At 42.5% G+C, this 24,008-nt stretch overlaps 2 protein-coding genes across 2 annotated transcripts in view; both read left to right on the plus strand.

Moving 5' to 3' along the window:
* Positions 1-8,379, plus strand: part of gpm6aa (glycoprotein M6Aa) — a 40,150-nt gene extending 31,771 nt beyond the window's left edge. Inside the window, exons 4-7 of the mRNA XM_080773916.1 lie at positions 322-475; positions 1,255-1,331; positions 2,338-2,403; positions 5,866-8,379. Coding sequence (XP_080630042.1) covers positions 322-475; positions 1,255-1,331; positions 2,338-2,403; positions 5,866-6,018 — 450 coding nt within the window. The 3' untranslated portion in view covers positions 6,019-8,379. The remainder of the gene's footprint in view (positions 1-321; positions 476-1,254; positions 1,332-2,337; positions 2,404-5,865) is intronic.
* A 4,753-nt stretch (positions 8,380-13,132) lies between these two features.
* Positions 13,133-23,107, plus strand: lrit3a (info leucine-rich repeat, immunoglobulin-like and transmembrane domains 3a). Its single transcript, XM_080773331.1, has 4 exons — positions 13,133-13,251; positions 14,985-15,451; positions 19,402-19,707; positions 21,775-23,107. The coding sequence occupies exons 1-4, from the start codon at positions 13,157-13,159 to the stop codon at positions 22,935-22,937; spliced, it is 2,031 nt and encodes a 676-aa protein (XP_080629457.1). The 5' UTR covers positions 13,133-13,156; the 3' UTR covers positions 22,938-23,107.
* Positions 23,108-24,008: the final 901 nt, after the last annotated feature.

Genomic DNA, 24,008 nt, shown 5'->3' on the forward strand with positions numbered 1-24,008 from the left:
TGCGCAGTATCTTGCTCAAGCACACAAAGCCAGGAGGAGGCAATCCAACCGGAGGTTTTTGATATACCGTATAGTTGTCTGAGAGCAAACTGATGGACAATATTGCTACTAGCCACGATAACGTTTGAAGAAGAGGTCCGATAAAGGCCTCAAATGACAATGCAGAGCACGGATTCAGACAGCAGACAATACCAGGCACACCGTAAGACATTCCATATGGCTTATAGCATTTAGTAGTAGATGACAGAATAGGCAATTCATTCTTGTTCAATATAAATTAAACGGTGTGTGTGTGTGTGTGTGTGTGTGCGTGTGTTCCAGTTCATCATGCTGACGTACATCTTCATGCTAGCCTGGTTGGGAGTGACAGCCTTCACGTCCCTGCCTGTCTTCATGTACTTTAACATCTGGACCATCTGCCAGAACACCACAGTGCTGGAGGGAGCACAGCTCTGCCTGGACCCACGCCAGTACGGTGAGGAGGCTACACCGACTGTCCCTCTGGACCTGTCGCTCGCTCTCTCTCTCTCTCTCTGACATGCACAGGCTGTCCTCGGGGCGATAATTTCACTAGACTATAGTTTTGAATCTCTATCGGTCTCTCTCCACTCATCTATTTGCAATGATTCTCTCTTACTTATACTCGACTTCCACCCTCTGATTGTTTTCTTCTTGCTGTTTCTCTGTCCGTCTTAATTGTCTTTCTCTCTTTCCATCTGTCTTGTTGGTCCAGCCCTTCTTATCTATTTTTGAGTGGTGCAACCACTCCAAGGAACAGCAATGTCCGTGTCCGTGTGTTCACCTATGTGACGTTAACCTACAGTACATATTATGTGACTATGAGCAGCAGTATGACTATGAGTACCAGTAGGGGCGCTGTTGTGCCAGAAACAGAGAGAGAGAGAGAGATAGTGCTGCACTGTTGCCTGCTAATGAGAGAGAAAGGGCGGGGGGGGGGGGGGGGAGTTGCACCACTCAGTTCACACGGGTGTGATTTTATGTTATGTTTGTGTTTGAGCATGAAACAGGCATGCTGTCAATTAGAAATGCGTCTAGTAACTCTAGTTCATCACAGAAGAACAGGTTTTGCACGAGAGAAAGGGAAGAAAATCGTCTGTGGGCGTTTAATTGGTAGCAATCATATAAACCCAGCACCATGTGCTCCAATTACCCTCAATTTCAAAGTGGTGAACTTGAACTTTAAGGGATGCTCTACTGTTGATCAGAACCTGAGTATGGACTCTTTTTTTTCAGGTATCGTTCCCATTGCTGAGGCCAAAACAGTTTGTGCTGGATCTGAGAAGTTTTACAAGATGTGTGAATCCAACGAAGTAGGTGAAAATAACCTGTACCTGTGTCAACCATTTTTATGAACAACTAAATGAATAAACTACTTTGTTCATTTTCAACCTAACCTTCATATATAATACGTGGTCCTCATTAATGCTCATTATAACTTATAAGTTGGCAAAATTATTTTGAATTCACTCGGTGTCTCATTGGTGTTCAGACAGTTCAGAAATCTGCCTACCATAACCCCAATGGGGAGCTAAACTACAGCCCTTCTCTTACTGGAAGGTTAGAATGTTGAAATATAAGCCATTGTTCTTGCATTAACCTAAAAAAACGAAGTTTGAAATGTTTTAGAAATGACCATGATGATGTCACTGGTAGCCAAATTGTCCACACCCCACCTCTGAGATGCAGAGACAGTATAGACAGAAATGATGCCCTCATATAAAGAGCATTAGTGAGGATCAATTATCTGAAGATTAGGTTGAAAATGGGTGAAGGGTCGTATAAAGGGGGAGTGTCTGGTCAGGCGTTGGATTTAAGTGCTGCAAAAGTTGCTGTTTCACTATTAGTTTATGTGACCAAAATAGCAGCATTTGAACAAGCCAGTCAAAATGTCCCCTCGTTGTGATCATCGGGAACATTTTGCAAAGGTTTTCCATTACCATTACACTAGCGCTGTCCTGTGCTCTAGTCTACAGTATGGGCCTGTCATTATAGGCAATGATTTAACATTTTTCAAAAATAGCTATTGTAATCTACAAACTGGTGAGTTCCTTTGTGGAGATGGTATAGATCAGCTATTTTCGAGTACGCCACAGTATAAACCAGGCTGTGGTTAATGACAGAATCACTACACATTAAGTCTTTACTGTACTGTAGCTTTATAATGTAAATACTGGGCAGCATCGTTTACAGTCAATTATAATGTTCACTACGGGATTTTCAACGGTGAACGTGGATGTTGACGAGCTTCACGGGCTATTAAATCAGAGTAGATTAAGAAAGCTAGCAATAATGATGTATTGTGTGTTTCATCTCCAGTTGGACATGACGTTCCACCTGTTTATCTGCGCTCTGGCCGGAGCAGGAGCTGCCGTCATCGCAATGGTGAGAGCACAAAACACACGTTTGTTTATGTAAGACTATGAACTATGGATGTGTACATAGATTATGGTTGATATCGACAAACACACAAATGACTGTTTATATATCTGCAAGGCTAAGAACTATATGCATACGTAAATAAATATGTCACATGGTGTACTGTAGACACAGTTCAAGTTCTATGTACCGTCCACCTGGATTGACATCTACAGTAATTCATACTCCATAGCACGGGAGTGTTGCTTGCTGAAATTAATTAACGGTCACACCTCCTGGCATAAATGAAGCTTTAGTCGTGTGGGTTAAATACTTAGTACTTGAAAAGATGAATGTATAAGTACAAATATCCGTACCATGGAATGAAATATTTTCCAGTTTTCATCATGCGTGTTCAACTCAAGTCACATGGTACAGTAATGCTGAGCAGAGAACATACCAGCGGACATACTTGACATAATGAAGACTGTCTCTTAAATAAAACCTAAGTTGGTAGTGCTGTACAATGTGTTATATTGTTACCGTGCTGTTTTTGGTGCACAACACTGTATTAAATGCATAATTGTGTCATTCAGTACTTAGTACACAAGATTACTTGCACGATGTTCCATTAATCCATGGTTTAATACTCTGGAACAAGGCAAGTAAATGACGCAATGAAAGAAAGAGTAAGCCTTTTAATTACAGACCAAGTATGCGAGTAAAATAGATTAAATAACCAGTTAATATAGCATAATAATTTTATAATTGTCAATAGTATACATACATGAATTACTAATGATGAACTTTTGAGGCTGTAAACTGTATAAATAACAGTAAAGCGAGACAAGGACAGAGGTTAATTTATTACATGGTCATTTGCAGTTATGAATGCATTAATTAGTAACAGCCTGTATTACCACCTAGGTCCTATTACACGCAAAAATAACCCAAACTGATGATGCATTTTGAGCTTGTAGATGTGCTATTTTCACTATGTTTTAATTGGTTAAATGGGTACCTTGCCTTCTAAAGTGTTGTTGACAGACAAAAACAAACAGTTTCCAGGTATAGTGTGTGTGTATACAGTAGGCTATCCATTTCCTCACATCTGTATACCTTAAGGAATAACAAATGAATAACTAATGTTTCATCTGTAATTATTAATGAGTATAGTTAATTGAATGTAATCGAAAGCAGTATGCTTGTTCTTCATGTGGGAAAAGACATGGTTTCTAGATTGACAACACATTTATGGTGATTAGCTTTGTGATGGATTGTCGTTTTGGGAGGGGTGACTGTTGACAGTGCATGGCTTTCTGGCTGCCTGTATAAGATCAGAGCGAAAGCATTTTGGCGCAGTAAAAAGACGAGGGGCTTTCTCTCCTTCGCTCCCCTCGCTCCCTCCCTCCCTCCCTCCCTCTCTCCGAGGCGCTGGGCATGTCACAGTGTTGTCATGGAAACTGGGAAAAGAAAAGCTGAGAGCTTATTGCCAACATCGCTCATTAATTTGCGAGGAGCCATTTTCTGAGAAACAAGAATAGTGCTCCTCAGAGGAGGATGATGGTGCAAAATGTGGGCGAGAAGCCGACATCTCTTTTAACCTAAACACCATCGACGGGGGCAATGAAAGACTAGAACAAAGACACATGGCAACATGCGACGTCAGACAGCTGGCCTGGCCTCACAACTGGGCACTAAATCAGTGCAGAGTGGCTTCATGTTCAGCCATGCGAGAAAAACTCATCAGTTCTAACAGATGGCTCATCAAGAAATGTATAAGTGAGTGATAATTGCCCAGGTTATTATTATAATTTCTTTATAATCATATGTTTCGTAGTAGTATTTCTGCTTTTCTGCCCTAGTTGTTTACTGCAATACAGTATAAGCAATAATAAATATTCTTAAAAGAAGGTGCTTGCTGGTGAAAGGAGTGGCCGTTAAAACACAATACATTCACTCTGCTGCCATGGAAACAATGAAATAAGGACCACACTTTGCACAATACCGCCACCTGCTGGTCCACTGATGATTGTCCACTGTTCAATAAAAATGAGATTTACAGTACACATAACACAGTGTGTATATGTATATATATATATATATATATATATATATATATATAATGTGGAGGTTGGTAAAGACCCTGAGAAGAAATAGGCTGCGGTGTGAGATAACATGAAACGTTCAATTTAGACAACATAAGATTATGAGAAAAGAAAATTGATGACAGGGTTTAAATGACAAACAAGGGCAAAATTAGATGTGCCACGTGGACATAATTTCTCTCCGTTGTTGTCATTCTACCTCATCAAACATCAAATTAATATCATCTCTGTCCCAATTAACATTTGAGGCATTTAGCAGACACTCTTATCCAGAGTGCAACATTTGTGAAAAGGCCCTGAACCCTTTCAACGCATGACGGGCTAAATGGTCCAGTTGTAGTGCAAAGAAAAACAATGATGTACTAGTGTTGCTACAGTACCAAGTCATTGGGATACCAGGTAATCACCGAACCTAAAATCTGTCTAAACAACATGCTATCTAATAACATTGGTGGACAAGCAGAATCCCCCTCTTTCCCCTCACTGTATATGTATCTTTTCCCTTTTTGCTTCCTATATGATGAATTCCTGTTCTGTTCTTTAACTACATAGAAGTGTCTATTTGTATGTCTCTAAATGTTTTGATGAATTGAACAATGTGGACCCTGTTGTAAACAAGTGTAATGCTTAATTGGGTCGTCCACTCACAGTTAACAGTCTCTGTATTGAGTTTGTGCTTGAAATGCCTACTGTAATTCTACAAACTGTTAATAAATATTTCAATCAATCAAACGTGAAAAAAGTGAAATAAATCCCCACAATTTACCAACACATTTTAAAATCAATGAAGGAGAAAGTAGGTTTTGGCTTTCCACTTTTATATTGGCACGCACACCAATGCGAAAGTGGGTTATGCGAGTACTTTCTTTGTCTGCCAGTGTGACTCGATACTGGAGTTTTGGTCTAGAAAACCTAGATTATTGATTCAGTAAATCTATCTAAATAACATAAACTCAGTTCAGTGAGTCCTGACAGGGGGGGGGGGAGAAGAGCCTATAGGATGATTGGAGTATTGGTCAGGGTGTCATAGGGAAGCGAGGGACATATCACATATGCTCTGTGTTGGCTGATGGTATGCAGGAAGAGGTGTATGAGTGGATCTGGCCGGTGCCGTGTCATTAGTCAGAAGGTTCATTGTTCCGAAATTACTATCCCTATCTCTAACCTTAACCTAAACCTAACCGCAAGCACGGGAGCAAACCTAAACCTAACCGCAAGCACGGGAGCAAACCTAAACCTAACCGCAAGCACGGGAGCAAACCTAAACGTAACCGCAAGCACGGGAGCAGTGCATGTTCGGACTAACGGGACTTCGGATCTATGGGCAGTTCCCATCTGGCCATGCCTTGTAAATCATCACCATTCTCTCTCTCTCTCTCAGATCCACTACCTGATGGTCCTCTCAGCCAACTGGGCGTATGTGAAGGACGCCTGTCGGATGCAGAAGTACGAGGACATCAAGTCGAAAGAGGAGCAGGAGCTGCACGACATCCACTCCACTCGCTCCAAGGAGCGGCTCAATGCCTACACCTAGAATGCCCATATATCATGAGGCCTGTGGCCCTGCCTCTCCACCAACCCCCCCCCCATCCATCCTTCCTTCCCTTCCTCTCTCAACTTTCTCTACTACAACTCTCTCTCTCTCTCTCTCTCTCTCTCTCTCTCTCTCCACCATCCCCCTCCAGACAAACATGGGGAAGGATGGCACGCGGGGCCCCGCAGCCACTGCTGATGTCACCGGTGCGTCACATGACCAAGTTGGCGTGGGGGGTGGGGGCGACATCACATAAGGCCCTCCTCCTCCTCCTCCCCCCGCCACCACCACAAACGGCATTTCAAAGTTGAAAAAAAAAATGAAAGGCCCTTTACCTCTCTCATGGACTGTGTTATTATTATTATTATCATCGTCATTATGGCCCTTCTGGTTCCAACCCGAAGACCAGTTCTCTTAATCAGGTTGTATTTCAGAAAATATTAGTGTCACACCCGTAGCGACAATTTGCATACGGTATACAGTATATTTGCTTTGTTTTTACACACTTTTGTATGCGATTTAAATTTACATTTTCCCCCCAGTGTATTTATTTTATTGCTGATTTCTGAGGGGGTCAACTGGAGCTTAAAAGCCCACGCACATTCTCTCATGTCCGTGTTCCATGTGGAGATTCATGACGAAGAACTATGTACTGTAAGAGACGGGCTAGGGAGTTATGGAGACTCGAATATGAATATTTAAAATCTCACTAAGGCAACTATAAATCAACGTAAGCCTTTTAAATGTGCTATTCCCAGGGATCAAATCACTTTGATGAGAAAGGGATTCAAATCTTACCGTTTTCTTTGTTTTTCTAAATGATAGCAAGACAATACAATGATAGATACCAAATTAATGGAGGGAAACCAAGTATTTGCTATTGCTAGCTGTGCCAAGCCTGTTAAACAGGCAACAAAGATCAATATCAAAGACACTAATAGTCAGTAGTTGTCGATTAACCACTTTATGGGTTATTTTGTAATACAAGGGTAATGGCAGCAGTTTAAAATGTATTTTAGGACTGTGAATGATTCCATTGTCATTAATCATGAGCCACAAAAAGCACATGCAAACATGCTTTCATAACCCCGTTTTTTTAATTTCCTAAAAAGTTGAACTTTATAAATAATACTATTATGAATCCAGTGTTTTTTTTTTCCCCTTCTTTGCAGAACTCTGCACTGTAAATATTGATATCAAAAGCGTACCTATATGTGAAGCACTTGAATTTCAGGACAACACCTGCGAGAATAAAGCATGATTTACACTTTGACATGCGCCAGTGTCGCGCACCAAATATAGACGATCCACATCTACAAGATCACACAATGCGTTGTGACGTTGTGACATGGTGTGAGGTTTTAGATCTGCGATTGCGTGAGACACAGCTGCATGGCACGGTATAAATTAAGCATAAGATGGATCACGGAAAGTCGGTCAAACTCTCCATCCTCATCGGGTCTCAAATGGAAAAAGATAAATTATTATCAAAAAACCTTGGTGATAAAAAAATAAATAAGAAAACGTGTTGGGTGTAATGGCACTTCTTGGTGAAGTAATGAGCTGTGGGAAATGTTTGTATCACAGTACAGTACCAGTACTTTTTCGTCCATGACCAGTGACCAGTTCCGGTTTGTTTTGCCAACACATCCCACTGACACCAGAAGACATAATAAACCTGGCCTTTTCATTGCCTGGCAATATTTTGTCAGTTTTGTCAGTATTTTTAAATAATTAAACAAAAGAAAAACTAGTTTATTGCACTTATTTGACCATTTCTGTGTTCTCTCTCTCTCTCTCTCTCTCTCTCTAGATGTAAGATCATTGGTGTTCAACTCCCGAGTTGGATAACTTGTGCGTTAGGTATAACGAGTGTCAGTTTAGATGTTTTTCGTGGCATGGACATGCATTAATAAGTATAGTATTTCTGATTCAAAAAGTCATTTTTATTTCACTTGTTTATTTTTTACACTTTTGACCGTCTTGCTGGATCAACCCTTTGTTTATATGTGCAGTAAAACCTACCCCCATCCCCGCTAACCGCATTACGCTACTGTTAATAGAGCCTGTAGTCTTTGAGTTGTGTCTCCTTAGTTTGTGATGATCTCTCAAACATGTCTTAAGAAACTAATACTTGTACCAACGTTGCTTACTCGGTAATGATCTGAAAAAAAAGTATACGCTTTCAGCTTCCTCCTCGTATTAGTCTTTTTGTACTTTCACTAAGAATGCTTAGTAGCCGGCTTTAAACTGAATCTGTTTTGTACATTCATGTGCCAACAGCTTGAAGTGGCTTATTTGACCTGTACGATCAAATCTGCTTGCATAAATAAAATTCACTTGTGTACTTGTTAATAAATACTCAATGACTCTGGTGTATTTTTTGTTCTATTGTGAAGCTCTTTGATCCTATTAGTAGTTTAGGTATTGTTACTATTAATAGTTGGAGGTATTATTAGTAGTTGAGGTATTATTATAATAAAATAAAATGTTTTTTTATAATTTCTTCTGTATGTGTCATACATGTCTGTATGGGACAAAATAAGACTTTTCTATTTTAATTTAATTTAATATATATACTGTATGAGATGAGATGTAGTGTATAGTTCATGCATTGTTGTTCATTGTGTTTTCCTCCTCACTTTCCATATAAGCTCCTAGTCTGTAAATCCACAAGCTCACCACAAGGGGGCATCCTTTCACCAATATTCTTTATCATGTACACTGACAAGTGCAGGAGCTTTCAGAAAGACATATATGTGGTTAAACTTTCTGGAAACACTGCATTGCTGTCCCTTCTCCAACTTTCAGAATCAGAATATGGGAATTCTCACTGACTATGTTTTAAGGAACTAAGGAACTGATCATTGGTTTTATATGTAACAGAGATGCATTCAAATCAGAGGGAAAACTAGGGTGGCCCACTTTTTTTAAAACAAAATGCAGATCTACAAACTTCATTTTTTGAAAAATGTAATCAAATGAATGTAACGTTGTATATGCTTGTATATAATGACATGCCCAAGATAGGAATGCCAGTTTGAAAATGGCTAATGAATACACAGTATATGGTTGCAGACAAAAAAACATGTGTCACATAGAGTATTGACATGAAGATAGATGAGCATGGTTTGAGATAGATGCACTCAAGAGTCAGTGCCCATATGCAAAAAACATTCAGAGAAAAATATACATAAAACTAGAAAAAGTACAGGTATCCATCAGGTTGTGGCCTCCTGGTGGTGCCAATGTGAAAAGGCTGACATATTTTGTTCTTACACCATTGATTTGGATTGGATGATTTGAGGCCTTTTCCGTTTTGCAAAAATCCACCTGTTGGTGGCGCTATAACAGGCCAATGTGAAAAGGGTGGGATATGTTCCTCAGCCTAGTAGGAAAGTCTGTGAAAGATTTCACGTAAATTGCACGCTGCGTTCGTGATGTGAGGCTTTTTGTTTCCAAAAGGGCCAATCCTGAAAGGCAATGTTAGCCAATTAGGATGGAATATGAAATATCGGACAGATCCATCTTGAACAGACAGAATCTGGAGGAGTATTCTCAAAAAATGTGTTTCTCAAAAGTCGGCCTCCTGGTGGCGCTATAACAGGCCGTTCTGGAAATGTTGGGGCAACGGTGACTATATTACTACCTATCTTTATTATACAATAAGGTGTGTGTGTGTGTGTGTGTGTGTGTGTGTGTGTGTGTGTGTGTGTGTGTGTGTGTGTGTGTGTGTGTGTGTGTGTGGCACAGCAGTTAAGGTTACAACATACAAGTAAGGATAAGACGGATAAAAAAAGTACTGTAGTATACCGAAGAAACAAGGCAGAAGGAAAAGCAAGGTGCATAAAGAAACAATAACAATACGAATATTAATAAAAGTAATACACAGGGCAAACAAGGACAAACAAAAACACATATACAGTCGATCTGTGCGTCATAATAAAGTGTATTACTACTACTACTACTACAACAGTGCAACGCCAAACAACAAAAAAGCGTCCATGGTCAGTGCAAGAAAGCGTGGGATGTGAAACAAACAGCACAAGATACACTCAGAAATGTCTTAAATTAAGGTCAGAGAAATATTAAAATAAATTATGTTTCGATTGTCCTACTGTATAGCCAAGCGGCCGTTGTGTGTGTCTCGTTGTAACCTTTCAGCGCAACAGGCACAAAGGACTTCCCTATAGGGAGAATCTGTCGTTGTCCGCGTTTGCTCCAGTATACCCCATTATCTCTAGGTGGAGGGGGTGGGAGGAATGATTCATTGTTGTATATAGGGTTCTCAGACACTGTAGGTAGAGGCGGCCCCATGTCCACTCCACCCCTCTAGTACTCCCTGTCATGTTATAAATCACACCCCATGTTACAACTTACACCATAGTGCCAGACAGAAGGGCCTCACGCAACCACAACACAGCCCTCTGCAACAAATTAACATTTAAGGCATTTAGAGCCGTCCGTCTAAATGCATCTCCAAGTGACATCTAAGGAAACCTGTGTCTGCTGTCTGTCTGTCTGTCTGCCTGCCTTTCTGTCTGTCTGTCCGTCTGTACATATTGGCATCAAGCAAATCCGAGCTTCATGCCAAGACGTGTGGGAGGAACACAGCCGATTTGCTCGTCTATATGTCTATATATTTATATGACGTAAATTCTCCATTCATTGGCAATGGCATTCAATGTTTGTGTTAGCACAAAAATAGGGATTTGCTGGTCCTACCTCACGGACCGGACCTACCAGGTCTCTTGGAAAGGTTTGCTATCATCCCCCCGAACCCTCCAAACTGGGGTCCCACAGGGATCTGTACTTGGCCCCCTCCTTTTCTCCCTGTACACTAAATCTCTTGGCACTATCATCACTGCTCACAATCTATCCTATCACTGCTATGCCACGCAACTGTTTCTATCCTCCCCCCCCTCTCTGCTACTCAGGTGGAAGAGTGCATCACTGCATGCCTGGCTGACATCTCACAGTGGATGTCTTCAAGCTGAACCCAGACAAGACTGAGCTTCTCTTCTTCCCAGCTAAGTCCTGCCCCAATGCGGGAGCTAACTATTTCCATAGACAACGCCTTGGTAACCTCAGCAACCTCAGCCCCAACGGCAAAAAACCTTGGTGGTGTCCTGGACATGCAGTCAGCTCTTGTTCAAAGCACACATCACAGCTGTCATCCTGTGGGTTTACACTCTATAACATTCATCGAATTAGACCCTTCCTCACCCAGGAGTCAGCCCAGCTCCTTATCCAGACATCAGTCATGTCAAAACTTGACTATTGTAACTCCCTCCTTACCGGCATGCGCACTTAAGCCTCTCCAATTGATCCAGAATGCCGCAGCTCGCTTGGTCTTCAACCAGCCAAAATTCTCACGTCTCCCCCCGCTTCTCCGCTCCCTCCATTGGCTCCCGGTCGCTGCCCGCACAGAATACAAAACTCTGATGCTGGCATTCAAAGCAACCAAAGGCATGGCTCGCCCATATCTTGCACGTCTGATCGAACCCTACAAACCCTCCCGCTCACTCAGATCAGCCAACGCAGGGAAGCTGGATGTACCTTCACTAAAAACGCCGGGAACAACGCTCCAACACGTCTGAAACTCTTCGCCCTTCTGGCTCCAAAACTGTGGAATGCACTTCCCATTACAATCAGAACTGCAGACTCACTCCCAATCCTCCGCCGCAGTCTGAAAACCCACCTCTTCAGACTCCATCTTGGCCCATAGCACTTGATGTAGCACTCGCCCTAGCCCAACGACCTTACAGGCGAATGCAAAGGCTCAACTTATGTAACTTAGGTAGCATTTTATGTAGACATAGCACTATATAGTATATGCATATTATGCATAGTTTCATTATATAGACATATTCCACTGTTATGATCGTAGCTTCCGTATTTTTCCGTCTTTATGTACAGTGTATATGATGTATCGCCATGTTTTTGTTCTTGCTTAATGTAAATCGCTCTGGATTAAGAGCGTCTGCTATAAATGCCTGAATTGAAAAATTGACGTAAATTCTCCATTCATTGTCAATGGCATTTAATGTTATAGGACAAGAATGTCAATGGCATTTCATGTTATAGGACAAGAATCTACACTATAGCTGAATATCGGAGGGCCCTCAAAAACCACAAGTGTCTGTATCCGTCTGTCCACAGGTCTGTGGAGGACGTGACAAACCCAACACATACTGTAGGCTTCACAGATTGGCCAAGCTTTGCATCACTCTCGTGCTGTTGCTGCACCAATGTAGGGTGATAATGTGCACTGCAGTGGTGTATGAATTGAATTCCCAACTTCCATCGTTCCATCCCGACTTCTGTGTGTTTAGAATGCAACACAGGATAAGTTTGAATCCCAAATTCACCAACTTTACAAGCAACCACTAAACATATTGTTTGCAACCGGTAAACGCAACGAGTGTTAGGGTCATGCAGAAGCCAAATCACAGAAGGTGATATAAGCATTGCTGTGCAGGAGATAATGGTGAAGAGAGCCGAGAAGACGGAGTAGGTGCAGTCACGTTAAAGAGGGTGCGAGCATGGACGTACACTCGTACAGTATAAAAAGACAATGTGACGTTACTTTCCTGCGACGGAATTAACATGCACGCTCTGCAGGCCTCGTACAGATCATTCCAGGTTAATATAAGAGAGAGGGAGTGAGTGAGGGAAGAGAGAGAGGGAGAGAGAGAGAGAGAGAATGGAGTTGACAACCACGTGTTATCCAGGGGTGTGGCTATCATGTCACATGAGGGGAATCCTCTCCTGTAGCTTCATATCAGGTAGCTGCTAACTAACTAGACGATTATAGCGCCATGCCCAGGGAGAGCGTTTCAGCCCCACCTCCGGGGTGAGTGACCCAGTCAACCCTTGAGAAATCCTCTGCTAATCCTCCCCCACCCCCTCCCTTCCCTTCCGCGACGCATCACACCCAGAGGTCACCTGCAAAGGAGATCTTCAGCAGGTGTCCCGTTGCTATATCTAACAATTATTATTTTTGGTCTTATTTATAGGTTTTTATTTTTGCTTCATCTGTGGGTGTTTGTGGTGATGTTTTATCATCCGGACGGCTCCTGACCTGTCCTCATTCGGTGGAACCATGCGTCTCCGTGTCCTCTATGTCTCCGTGCTCATGCTCTACTGGCTAGTCGGCCGACTGGTCCACTCCTCTTGTCCGTCCCGATGTACGTGTAGCTTCTACGGACGCATAGACGGAGCGGCACTGAGGTATTTACACTGACAAATGTATACAATTTCTTGAACTCTTTTATCTATTTGGCAACATTGTTCTTTTGTCCTTAAAAGCCCATATAGCTGAACGTTATTTATAGTGGGACATTATTAAATTAAGCTGAACATTGTTCAAGATCAAGAATATCGCCTGCCACAACATTTGAGTGAAAGTATGGGCCCACAGCATTACAGTGTAATGCCGACCATCTACTATAGGACTCCTTATGATCAAGGTTATATAATGCTTTAAAGAAAGGGCAATACCACTCAACGCAAGACTTGACTTAAGTTATTACTCAACATTCCCATCAGGGTTTGTGATAATGAACAACGTTCTCTTTAAAACTGGACACCATAGCTTCAAGCCAATACAGGAGACTCACTGCATGCTTGTTTACAAACAAACCACAGTGTTCCTTTAACAAGACAGTGCCAAGAACTCCTATCTTATCTCCTAAATCTAACCCTGGTTACTCCTCATAGTACCGTTCCATATAGTGTCTTTATGTATGGACTCGGTTATTAATATAGATCTGCTTCTATCTCCCTAAACGTCGCACTGGCCACCAAAACTCAATTGTGTCATTTTTTCTAGTAGATGACGCATATCATCCTGAAATGCCACCGTGCATAAATACTAATTTCTTTGTTTAATCTAACAGCAGACACGCTGCCAACACAGACGTATGGTCTGTAATTAGGTCTTTCCATAGCGGTAATTAGATCTTTACTCCTGGGGGTGAGTGGATTGATTCCCTGCCAGGAAATGTACACAAGCTTGGCGGAGAACCCCTGAGCATTTTCACTGTGGCGGAACATCATGTTGGCTTTAAACATACTTTAACCAACCAGCAAAAGACCAAATGACCGACCAAATTATTTCTATTAAACAAATCCAGTATTTTCTCCTTTATTAATTTTTTTTATTTATTTTTACAATTCTGTATTTTCTCTCATCCTTTTTTCAATACAGTAGCAAATGACTGAACATTATGTACACAGTTTTCCTAGATCCTGTATTTTCTTCTTTTTTTGGGCTATGCTTTGCATCACGATATATATATTTTTTAATTAAATCATTACATGACTACTATTAACTATACATAATGTTCAAAGAGCTACTACAGTGTGCCTCCTTACTGTACTCTACAGATTTAACCCTAAATGTAATTCTAAAGCTAATTCTGGGACAGTTGTTGCACTGTCCAATATAATATAAAAATAAACTGTACTGGAACTGGAACAGATTTACCAACTGCAGTACTGAATCAGTGCCAGGCCCACAGCAATATTATCAGGGACTGGTCAATTGGTAGCGATCATAGAAAGCTCTTCTGTAAGAGAATTCTAGGAGAATAAACTCGTAACCTGGCACCACTATACCCTACCACCTTAAACCTACAGTAGCATCCCTATTCTGGGAAAGTAGCAGATCTATAAAGCTCAAGGCACGTTGCAATGCGAGTCATGCGACACATTGTTAGATTGTAGATTGTCGGGGTGTCTATTTTCCGCAAAGAGATTGTGTAGTGTAGAGGGGGAAAAAGAGAGGACTAAGTACAGAGTCACCCAAGTCAAGCCAGTTCCTGGCTGGTGCTGGACTAAGGTAAATACAGTGAAGAGAAGAGAAGTAGTCCGCGAGCCTGTGTGCGGACTATACTTTCTTCTCTTCATTTTAAGTGATTAACCCAATGAAACATGTAACACATTTTTGCTTCCTCTCTCAGGACGGTGCTCTGCAACGACCCGGACACTTCCCTCATTCCCGTCAACGTTCCGGTGGACGCCATCAAGCTCCGCGTGGAGAGGACGGCCGTGCGGCGCGTCCCCGCCACGGCCTTCTACTACCTGTCGGAGCTGCGCTTCCTGTGGCTCACCTACAACTCCATCAGCTACGTGGACCCCGGGAGCTTCTACAACCTCAAGGTCCTCCATGAGCTGCGTCTGGACGGCAACAGCATCTCCTACTTCCCCTGGGAGTCGCTGAAGGAGATGCCCCGGCTGAAAACGCTCGACCTCCACAACAACCGGCTGCACAACATCCCCGTGGACGCCATCCAGCACCTCTCCAAACTCACGTACTTGGATCTATCCAGCAACAGACTGCAGACCCTGCCCCCTGAATTCATGGACCACTGGCCTCCCTACAATGGAATGCCTGTCACCTCCAATACGTCACAGAAAATTGTGCTAGGTAAGCAATAATCGGGGGGGGGGGGGGGGGTAAAGTTTTAACTTCTTGGCTTTGGACCTGCGTTTCGTCTTTCCAGGACCGGGATTTAATTCATCCGTTGTTTTCCGTATCACAAATACATGTCTTGGATGCAAGAAGAAACTATGTTCCTACATAGGGCTGTTAATTAGAAGTGCATCATGAATCTAGGTATAGCGACTTCAGGGAGGATGACGTATTACCACTGCTCTGGTCTATTGGGAGCAGTAACAACATTATGCTAATTCAATGTCACACTTTGAATACATATCTGATGTGCTTGTCTGCACACATAAAATAATTGGCTGCCTTTAATAACATTATATTATAATAATCCAGTTCAGTGGGAAATATTCCAGACATATTTTGTGCAGGAAACATGGAAAAATCACATCTTGTACACGGCAAAATTTTGTTTATAGCGTTGCGGAGGTCTGCACTTGCAGAGGTCTCTACACCACATCTCTTTGCCAAAAAAAATAGCCAATCTACAAGCTCACGTGTTGTGAACTTGTAGATCGGCTACTTTTGCCAAATGTTCACCATGTTACGACATGCCCACAATAGGGTCTGTGCATAACTGTACTCCAGGGGGTTCTAGAAGTTGGCAAAGTCATTTTCTGTTCCAAGTTCATTTTTCCATGCCTGCGTTGGCTTGGTAGCCGAATGGTACCAGACCCACATATCAATCAGTCAAGTTTATTTATATAGACCTTTTCATACACAATATGACACCTTCATATTGTTTTTTCTTTTTTTCTGTGCTATTGAACACATCCCTTTACAGCTCTGTGTGGGTTTTTTACCAATATTGAACCAATGAAAAGTATTTAAAAAAAAGCGATTTTGACTAAATCTCCTAACTCTACAACTGTCTGTAAGGCCACATAACTCCAGCGAACGAAATCAGACGGAAATAAATCCTATCTCCACATTAATGGTCAAAGACGTCCTAACTCCACTTGATATGAGCTGGATTTGGGTAAAGCGATAATATAAGGACATATTCAAGTATCTGAGAATGTATAAAGTCACCGTATACCAACTTTGATGAGGCGGTATTGTGTTCTAAAAATACGTTTTAAAAATATATACCGGTATATATTATTATTATTATACAATAGGTATAAACATAGATAGATAGAGCAGAGATTTGTGTTTCCAAACATACAAATCTTCTGCAGAGCAATTCAAACGAACTTGGAACAGGAAATGTGTATGCCACCATCTGGAAACCCTTGTAATGTTATGCACAGAGCCTATTTTGGAAGGGATGCTAGGGTTCAAATATGTGCTTAATAACTAGAACATCTGCAGTGGTAGGACAAGTTATTTGAAGCAGACACCAGACGGCACACTTCGTTGCAATTACTGTAGCTTTCTTTGTCAGGAGAGGAAGACAACAGACATAACATTTTGGATTATATCGGAACAGGATATGTATAATGTATCTATAGAACAGTGATCTGGTAACTGGGTTCTAACATAATAATGTTAGAATGAGGGGTTAGTTTCCCTACTGAAGCTGGAGCCATGCAACTAACACTCATAGCTCTATAATGCATAATGACACTTTGGTAAAAGGTTTGGGTTGTGTACTTGATGAAGAAAAAGTTGAGTCCGCAACTCTGGTAAATAATACTCAGCTCCACTGGTTTATTGCTTCAACGTTTCAATCCGGTTGGATCTCCATGATACCTTGACTTCAAATATTAGTGATATTTCTTCAATAGGAATAAAATAAAAAAAGACTCCAGACTCAGTCAATCAATTAAAACCTTGGCAACCACTATATTAATGGCAAGTATGTCCAGAAATCTGAACTAACCCCTTAAGGCATAGGTTAAACTAAAAGCATCTCTGGCCATGTCAACCACAACAGATGTTAAGTCATGTGAGCCATGGGATTTATTAAAAGTACTCCTCTCTATTGCATACTGTTTCATGCACACAATCACCATAATCGATGATTTAACTACATGAACCCTAGAGTTCCTTTTCTGGACATATTTCTGGTTATAATAGGTGAACATTCTGTGAAAAAACAGCAGATAAGACTGCCTATTATTGGCAAAAAGGGTACCAAGTACGGACCCCTAGCTGAGGGGACCCCGGGTCCGCGGTCAACAAAGTATATCGGGTTTAAGTGGTTAAATGTAGCCGACCCTCACATTATCAAGTACAACTAAAAATCATAAATTCACAAGGCCACCTTCCTGACCACCTTCAACTCTTTTATTTTTATTTAGTAAGTGATTTGAATAGAATGATTGAATAGAATGATTCATTTCAAGCCCTTGCTGCTGCATGAGAGATACACAACATGCCAATGGAGATGAAAGTGTGGCCTCTTTAGCTCTGTTGCAAACAGGAGAGAGGGATAATGTTAAGAGGGTCTTTAACGCCAAGAGAGCTAATCCCTACTGAAAAAGCACTGGCAGTACTACTTGAAGGAGAAACAGATTACACTGTAGCAAAAACACCTGTTGTCTTTGATAACTTTTTAAATCCAACTAAATATAAGTATCTAACTCGTAGATATATAAATATATTGCTCTAGTAGGCCTATAACGGTTACATTCACCAATTAACTGAACCCAGGGGAAGCAATTGCGGTATTTCTCTGAACATCATAAGGACTTCTAAGCGGAATCTAAACGGATGCATACTGCAAGCGAGTTCAGTGTGTTGTATGAAGACTGCTGTAGTGCATTATAACCATACTACTGGTTTATAAAAGTGCATGGCGACATGGGAGGGAGCTGATGGAAGGAGGGACTTAATACCACATAGTGGCCGAATTCCAGCTTTGGTGTTTGGCCGCCGTTAAGAACATGCTAATCTGGTTAACGGGTTTTCCTACACGTGCTTTCATGTGCACAGTGTGTACAGGAGCGGTTGAAGTCAATGAGGTAAGGGTATGAAACAAAAAGAAAAATACCCAATAATACTATTCCGTTTTTCAGCTTCACCCAGTGGTCAGACTTGAGCACTGTCTTGTTTAGGGACCGCTCAATACATTGCCCGTCTTTAGGGCAGGACTTCCGTTACAAATAAGTAGAGTAAGCATGAATGTCAGTCAACAAATGGCAGGGTAAATAGTCACATACAGTATATAAAAGGCAAATGGAAGAATGTAGAACAATCCTGTAAATAACATTCTTAACATTTGCGGTCAAGCAAGAACAAACCTAATGACAAAACAATATGTTAAGTAACCAACATCTGTATATTCATTGTATAACTAGAATCTATCAAAGGGTGACAGGAATGAATACAAAGAGAGAGGAGTGGTAGGGGGTGTGGTGCGGAGAGGGACTTTATCCCACAGCTTGGGAGCCAGGAGGGAGAAGAGTATAGGATGCGTGGAACGTTGGCGTGTAAGGTGTTTTCAAACAGCCTTCCTGTGTTATTTGGTGTTGTAGGTTGAAATATGCCCACGTAGAGATATAATATAGTTACTTTGTCAAGGAAGCTTGATTTTTTTTAGTGTCTTTAAAATATGGCAATTTTCATCCCCCACCACAAGAGCTCAGCAGGACAGCCTGGGGACCCCTTTCTCAATCCAGGCCCACTGTGGTTGCGGTTTCTTCTAAAGTAAAACCTATTTAAGCTTTACTTTATATTTACGTATACTATACTGTTGTTTACATGTATTTTTTACAGCAAAAGCATAATTTGTGGGATTGCAATTATTACCGTATGACACAGCTCTGTTTACATATCTGTTTACACGTTTATGTATTCATTATTTATTAGTTCTATATCTGAAATTGTACGTACATTTCTTTACTTTGGCAAGATAAACATGCTTCCTGCATGGGCCAATAAAGTCCCTTTGAATGGAACTGAATATATGATTCCAAAGTAACTGATTCCAAAGTAATCCTAACAAACCATATACTTCATATCATATCTCTCATCATCATCAGGTATGCAGGACAACCCCTGGCAGTGTGTCTGCCGCCTCTCTAAGTTGCTCGAGATTTCCAAGATGACGGACACACCTGTGATCCTCATGGACCGGGTCCTGATCTGTGTGGAACCGGAAAACCTGTCTGGTGTCCCTTTCCAACGCGTTGAACTGGACCAGTGTGTCAAACCAACAATCATGGTCTCCGCCAAAAAGATCACGTCTACCATGGGCAGTAACGTCCTGTTGCGCTGCGATGCCACGGGTTTACCAAATCCCAACCTCGTCTGGACCACAACAGATGGCTCTCTTGTCGACAACACAAGTAATACACTAGCACACACCGACAGCATACTCTCAGAGGATATACTCACGTATAAACTAACTAATGTATATATTTTGAAAAGCATAAACAATGACATGAGTACACCTCAATGTCTTAAAATAATTTCTGAATTGACTGAATGTGGGTAGCGCCCCCAAACAATTAGCAAAAATCCCCCAGTTGCTCTATTGCACATGACTTATCCTAAAGGGATGCGCACACGCACACACACACACACACACACACACACACACACACACAGTTGCAGAACCCATGCTCAGGTGACAGTCGCACACCTGCCAGCACTTGAAGCTCAAAACGAGAGTGAATACAAACAGAAAAATATTGCATGGGATTTAGGGAGGGAGAGAGGGAGTCATTGATCTTCATGAGTTAAGCTGTTGAGTGAGGTCTTCCACACTCTGTAATACATATCATACACCTCTCCTCTTGTGCTTTTGGCTTCGGAAAAGCGCAAAGAAATACGACAACCTCTCTAAATTCTGCTTTCGACCTGAACATTTACATATGCACACCACATCGCCATTTGCTCTTGTGCTGAAAGCTTGAGAGGCGGTCGGCACTTATATTTACGATGTCTAATGTAGGATTGGATAGTGGCCATCCTAGGGAAGCACAGCGCGAATTGCCCATGTCTGTGGGAGGGAATTCCGGGTGGGAAGGGTGATTTCTGTCACTGCACTAGGACTCTGGGTGTAACCAAGGGCATCGCGCACCCCAAAAATCAGTCAGGGTGCATGCAATTTTCTGCTGACATGTGTATTGCTAATTGCATTACATTTTCACATATATTGATATTGATATATAAACTCAGCAACAAAAGTTCGGAAACTTAACTTCGGTCCATTATTTCTCCACTTAAATAATACCAATTGGTATTGTATTTTATATAATTTTAATTTTTGATTAGTCACCTTTACAAAGAGGTATAGGTTGTAAGGTTCGGGCATTCGTGGAATGAGCAACACAGCTAAACGTGTGGGTAGCGCCTCCAAATAAAATGCCAAAATGGCAAGTGGTTGGTATTCAACAATTGCTTTGAGTTGCTTAGTGGATTGGATGATTGCACTCTCCCACAGTAATAAGGGGGGGGGGGGGGGGAACACATTATTAATTTTACACTAATTTTACGCTTGGCACTATGCTGGTCAACCAACCTCAGTGCCGTGAGTGCTGGTTTTCTTCTCTGTTCAACCAACCTAGCCACATTTTGCTGTGGCATGCCATTCCTCAATCAGGTTTTGTTGCAAGTCAGCCAACGTGGTTCTGTCCAAGCTGATCCCATAAGTGTTCAAATGGGTTGAGTTCTGGACTCACGGCAGGACATTCCATCTTCTCCACTCCCAAATTCTGGAGGTATGCTACTCTGCGATCATGTGCGATGACCCTATAGCTCTGTGGTGGCAAGCGTTGTCATCCTGGAGGATGGCGTATAGGTCCCAGATTTTGAAGATATGGGATCGCCACTGGCTCCAGAATCTCATCCCCATATCTCACTGCATTGAGATTGATGATGACATGTCTGTGAGAGAGATACTGCCCCATACCATACCAAGCTGTTGTGGCTGCGTAATGCGTATGGATCTTCCAGACGCTACTGAGTTCCCTACCTCTGAGTGTAAATTTGCCAATATGTGTATTTGTCTTTTTTGTTGTTTTTTTCCTCATTACTGTGGGAGAGTGCAATCATCCAATCCACTAAGCAACTCAAAGCAAGGGTGAATACCAACCACTTGCCATTTTGGCAATTTTTTTGGAGGCGCTACCCACAACTGTAAGAGTTAGCAGTCGCTGAGTACACCGGTAATCAGGAATTGGCAGAACAACTAAATTGGGATATATATATATATATATATATATATATATAGTACTGCCATATATATATAAAGTACTGCCATGACTAATGTGTAGGAAATATTATACATTAAAATGTCCTTAATAGCCCAGTTTACCCTGTTAAATCCTTTATAGAACAGGTCAGGGAATTGAGACATTTTGATAACGCTTGCTGTTATTTGACTTCCATGTTTCTGTGTCATTTAACAGTGCAGGAATCTCCGGCGGACGGCGTGCAATGGTCCATCATGAGCATAAATGGGGTCGTGGCCACAGATGCTGGAAACTACAGCTGCACAGCCAAGAACTTTGCGGGCAAAGCCATTGCCACCATCACGGTTGAGATTGCTGGCCTCGAGAGCGAGACCACCGTCGTCCCGACGACTGCCGGCAGCGGGACCGCGTCGGCCGGCCCGACGGGCCCAACAGGCCCAGCAGGCCCAGCCGCAACGAGCGTCACCTCGTCGGACGTCTCCGTCTCACCCTCGTCGACCACGACCCCTCTTCCCCCGACCACCACCAGCACAACCACGACACCCACCACCACACAGCCCGCCCCGCCCCCGGCTCCACCGCCCGCCCCGCCCGCCACACCCGCCCCCCCGCCCCCCAAGAAGAAGCCCAGCGACGGCGGTAGTCAACAGAAAGGTCCCGTCAGTAGGCCTTCCCCGGTCCAGCAAGGAGTAAATGGGAGAAAACTGGCCGCGGACGAAAAGAGCCAGAGGATAGACGCTTCAAAGTCCCTCAGAGAGTTGAGCGTCGTGGAGGAGACGTCGGACAGCGCCGTGCTGCTCTGGACGGTCGACGGGATGCCTAGTGAATCCCCGCTGACCGTCGTGTACTCGGCGTACGGCGAGGAGGACGTCAAAGACACAGTGGAGACCACCGCCGGCACCGGCAAGGTGTTACTGGAAGGACTGGCGTCTGGACTACAGTACTCCGTGTGTTTGGTGGCGACAAACACTGTGGGTAAGGACCCCTGTGTGGACTTCTACACGTTGGAAATCATCGAGGTGGAAGATCAGCACGGGTTCCTGCTGGTAATCGGCACTGCGGCCTGCATCGTGGTGCTGCCTCTCATCGCCCTGCTGCTCTACAAGATCCTGGGTCTGTACAACCAGAGCGGCGGCTCACCTCCGGACCCAGCGGAGTTGCAGAACGACAGCTATGTCACGTTTGAGACCATTACAATGAAACAAAGGGCGATGAACTCGAACTCGAACTCGAACTCTCACCCAACCCCACCTCAGATGTGGCCCAGCAGGAGACCGACTCAGACAGAGTCGGATCGATTGTTGCTATGCTCCAGGTCCAGTATTGACTCCCATGAGACCTACAAGAGTGACAGCTCCAGGTCTGAGTTTCTCTGTTGACATCAGGGGACGACAGCCATCTAGCAGAGACCCACTGCCTTTAACGAGCCTTTTTTAACGTGACATTGCTGAGTTATTAACGAACATGTTAATAATTCACTGATCCAAAGGCAGCCTGTAAAGATTGTTGCGTATACACTTGTGGAGATGGGGTTTGTTGGTTTGATAAAACTCAGTCAATACAATTACTTATTTGCATGTACCTATGGAGCCTTACATTCTTCAATATGTTGACATGGTTGGCATCATAGAACCACACTGTTGTTGGACTTTGCTGAATCTTCAACAAAACCTTTTAAAGAAAGACTTATTACGTAAAATGCCAAACGTTTTATTGAACCGTCCGAAGTCAAACCGACTGGTGTGGTAAACACAAGACATTCATGCACAGTGGGGCGTGGTCATCCATCTATGAATGCACCAAGTCTCTCTCTGTGTGTGTCTACTGACAATCCATATGTTGATCTGTCCTCATCAAACCCTGTACACTCAAGACATGCTTCTTATATGGGAAGTACAGAATTAATTCCATGTTGATCTGACCCCCCATGAAGCCAAAGCGCCAGCGCTCGCCCAGCAGTCTGCCGTCAATGAGGCGGATGCGTGCACGCTCGCTTCTCGCCCTCAGGCGTCTTACTGGTTAACCACTTATCTCAAATTCATGAAATCAGTTAAATCTGTAAACCGATTAATATTTCATATGCCATATATTTTCAATACAACCAATTGCCAACAAGTCAGCCACCCGCCAATAAAAACAAGTTGCCCGCTATAGCTCACTGCATACTTTTCTGACCTGGCCTTAGTGACTTTTGAATATTAAAGCGAAACCTTATTTGATTTTTTTCATGAAATAAAATAAATTAGTGTTTAAAAGCAGAAGCACCAACAATTCATCAGTATCAGGAAGAATGCACTGCGCTGTTGAAGGGCATACTCGGCTGAAAGGGTATCGTAGCGCGTGTACACTACAGCAAAGAATGTTTGAACTGGGTTATGGTATCCATAACAACAAGCATTATCAATCCCTGAGCAAAATACTGTAGGTGGCTGTGAACAAGGACATATGAC

Source organism: Protomyctophum bolini (genome assembly GCF_963924005.1).
Source record: "Protomyctophum bolini genome assembly, chromosome: 10".
Taxonomy (NCBI): domain Eukaryota; kingdom Metazoa; phylum Chordata; class Actinopteri; order Myctophiformes; family Myctophidae; genus Protomyctophum; species Protomyctophum bolini.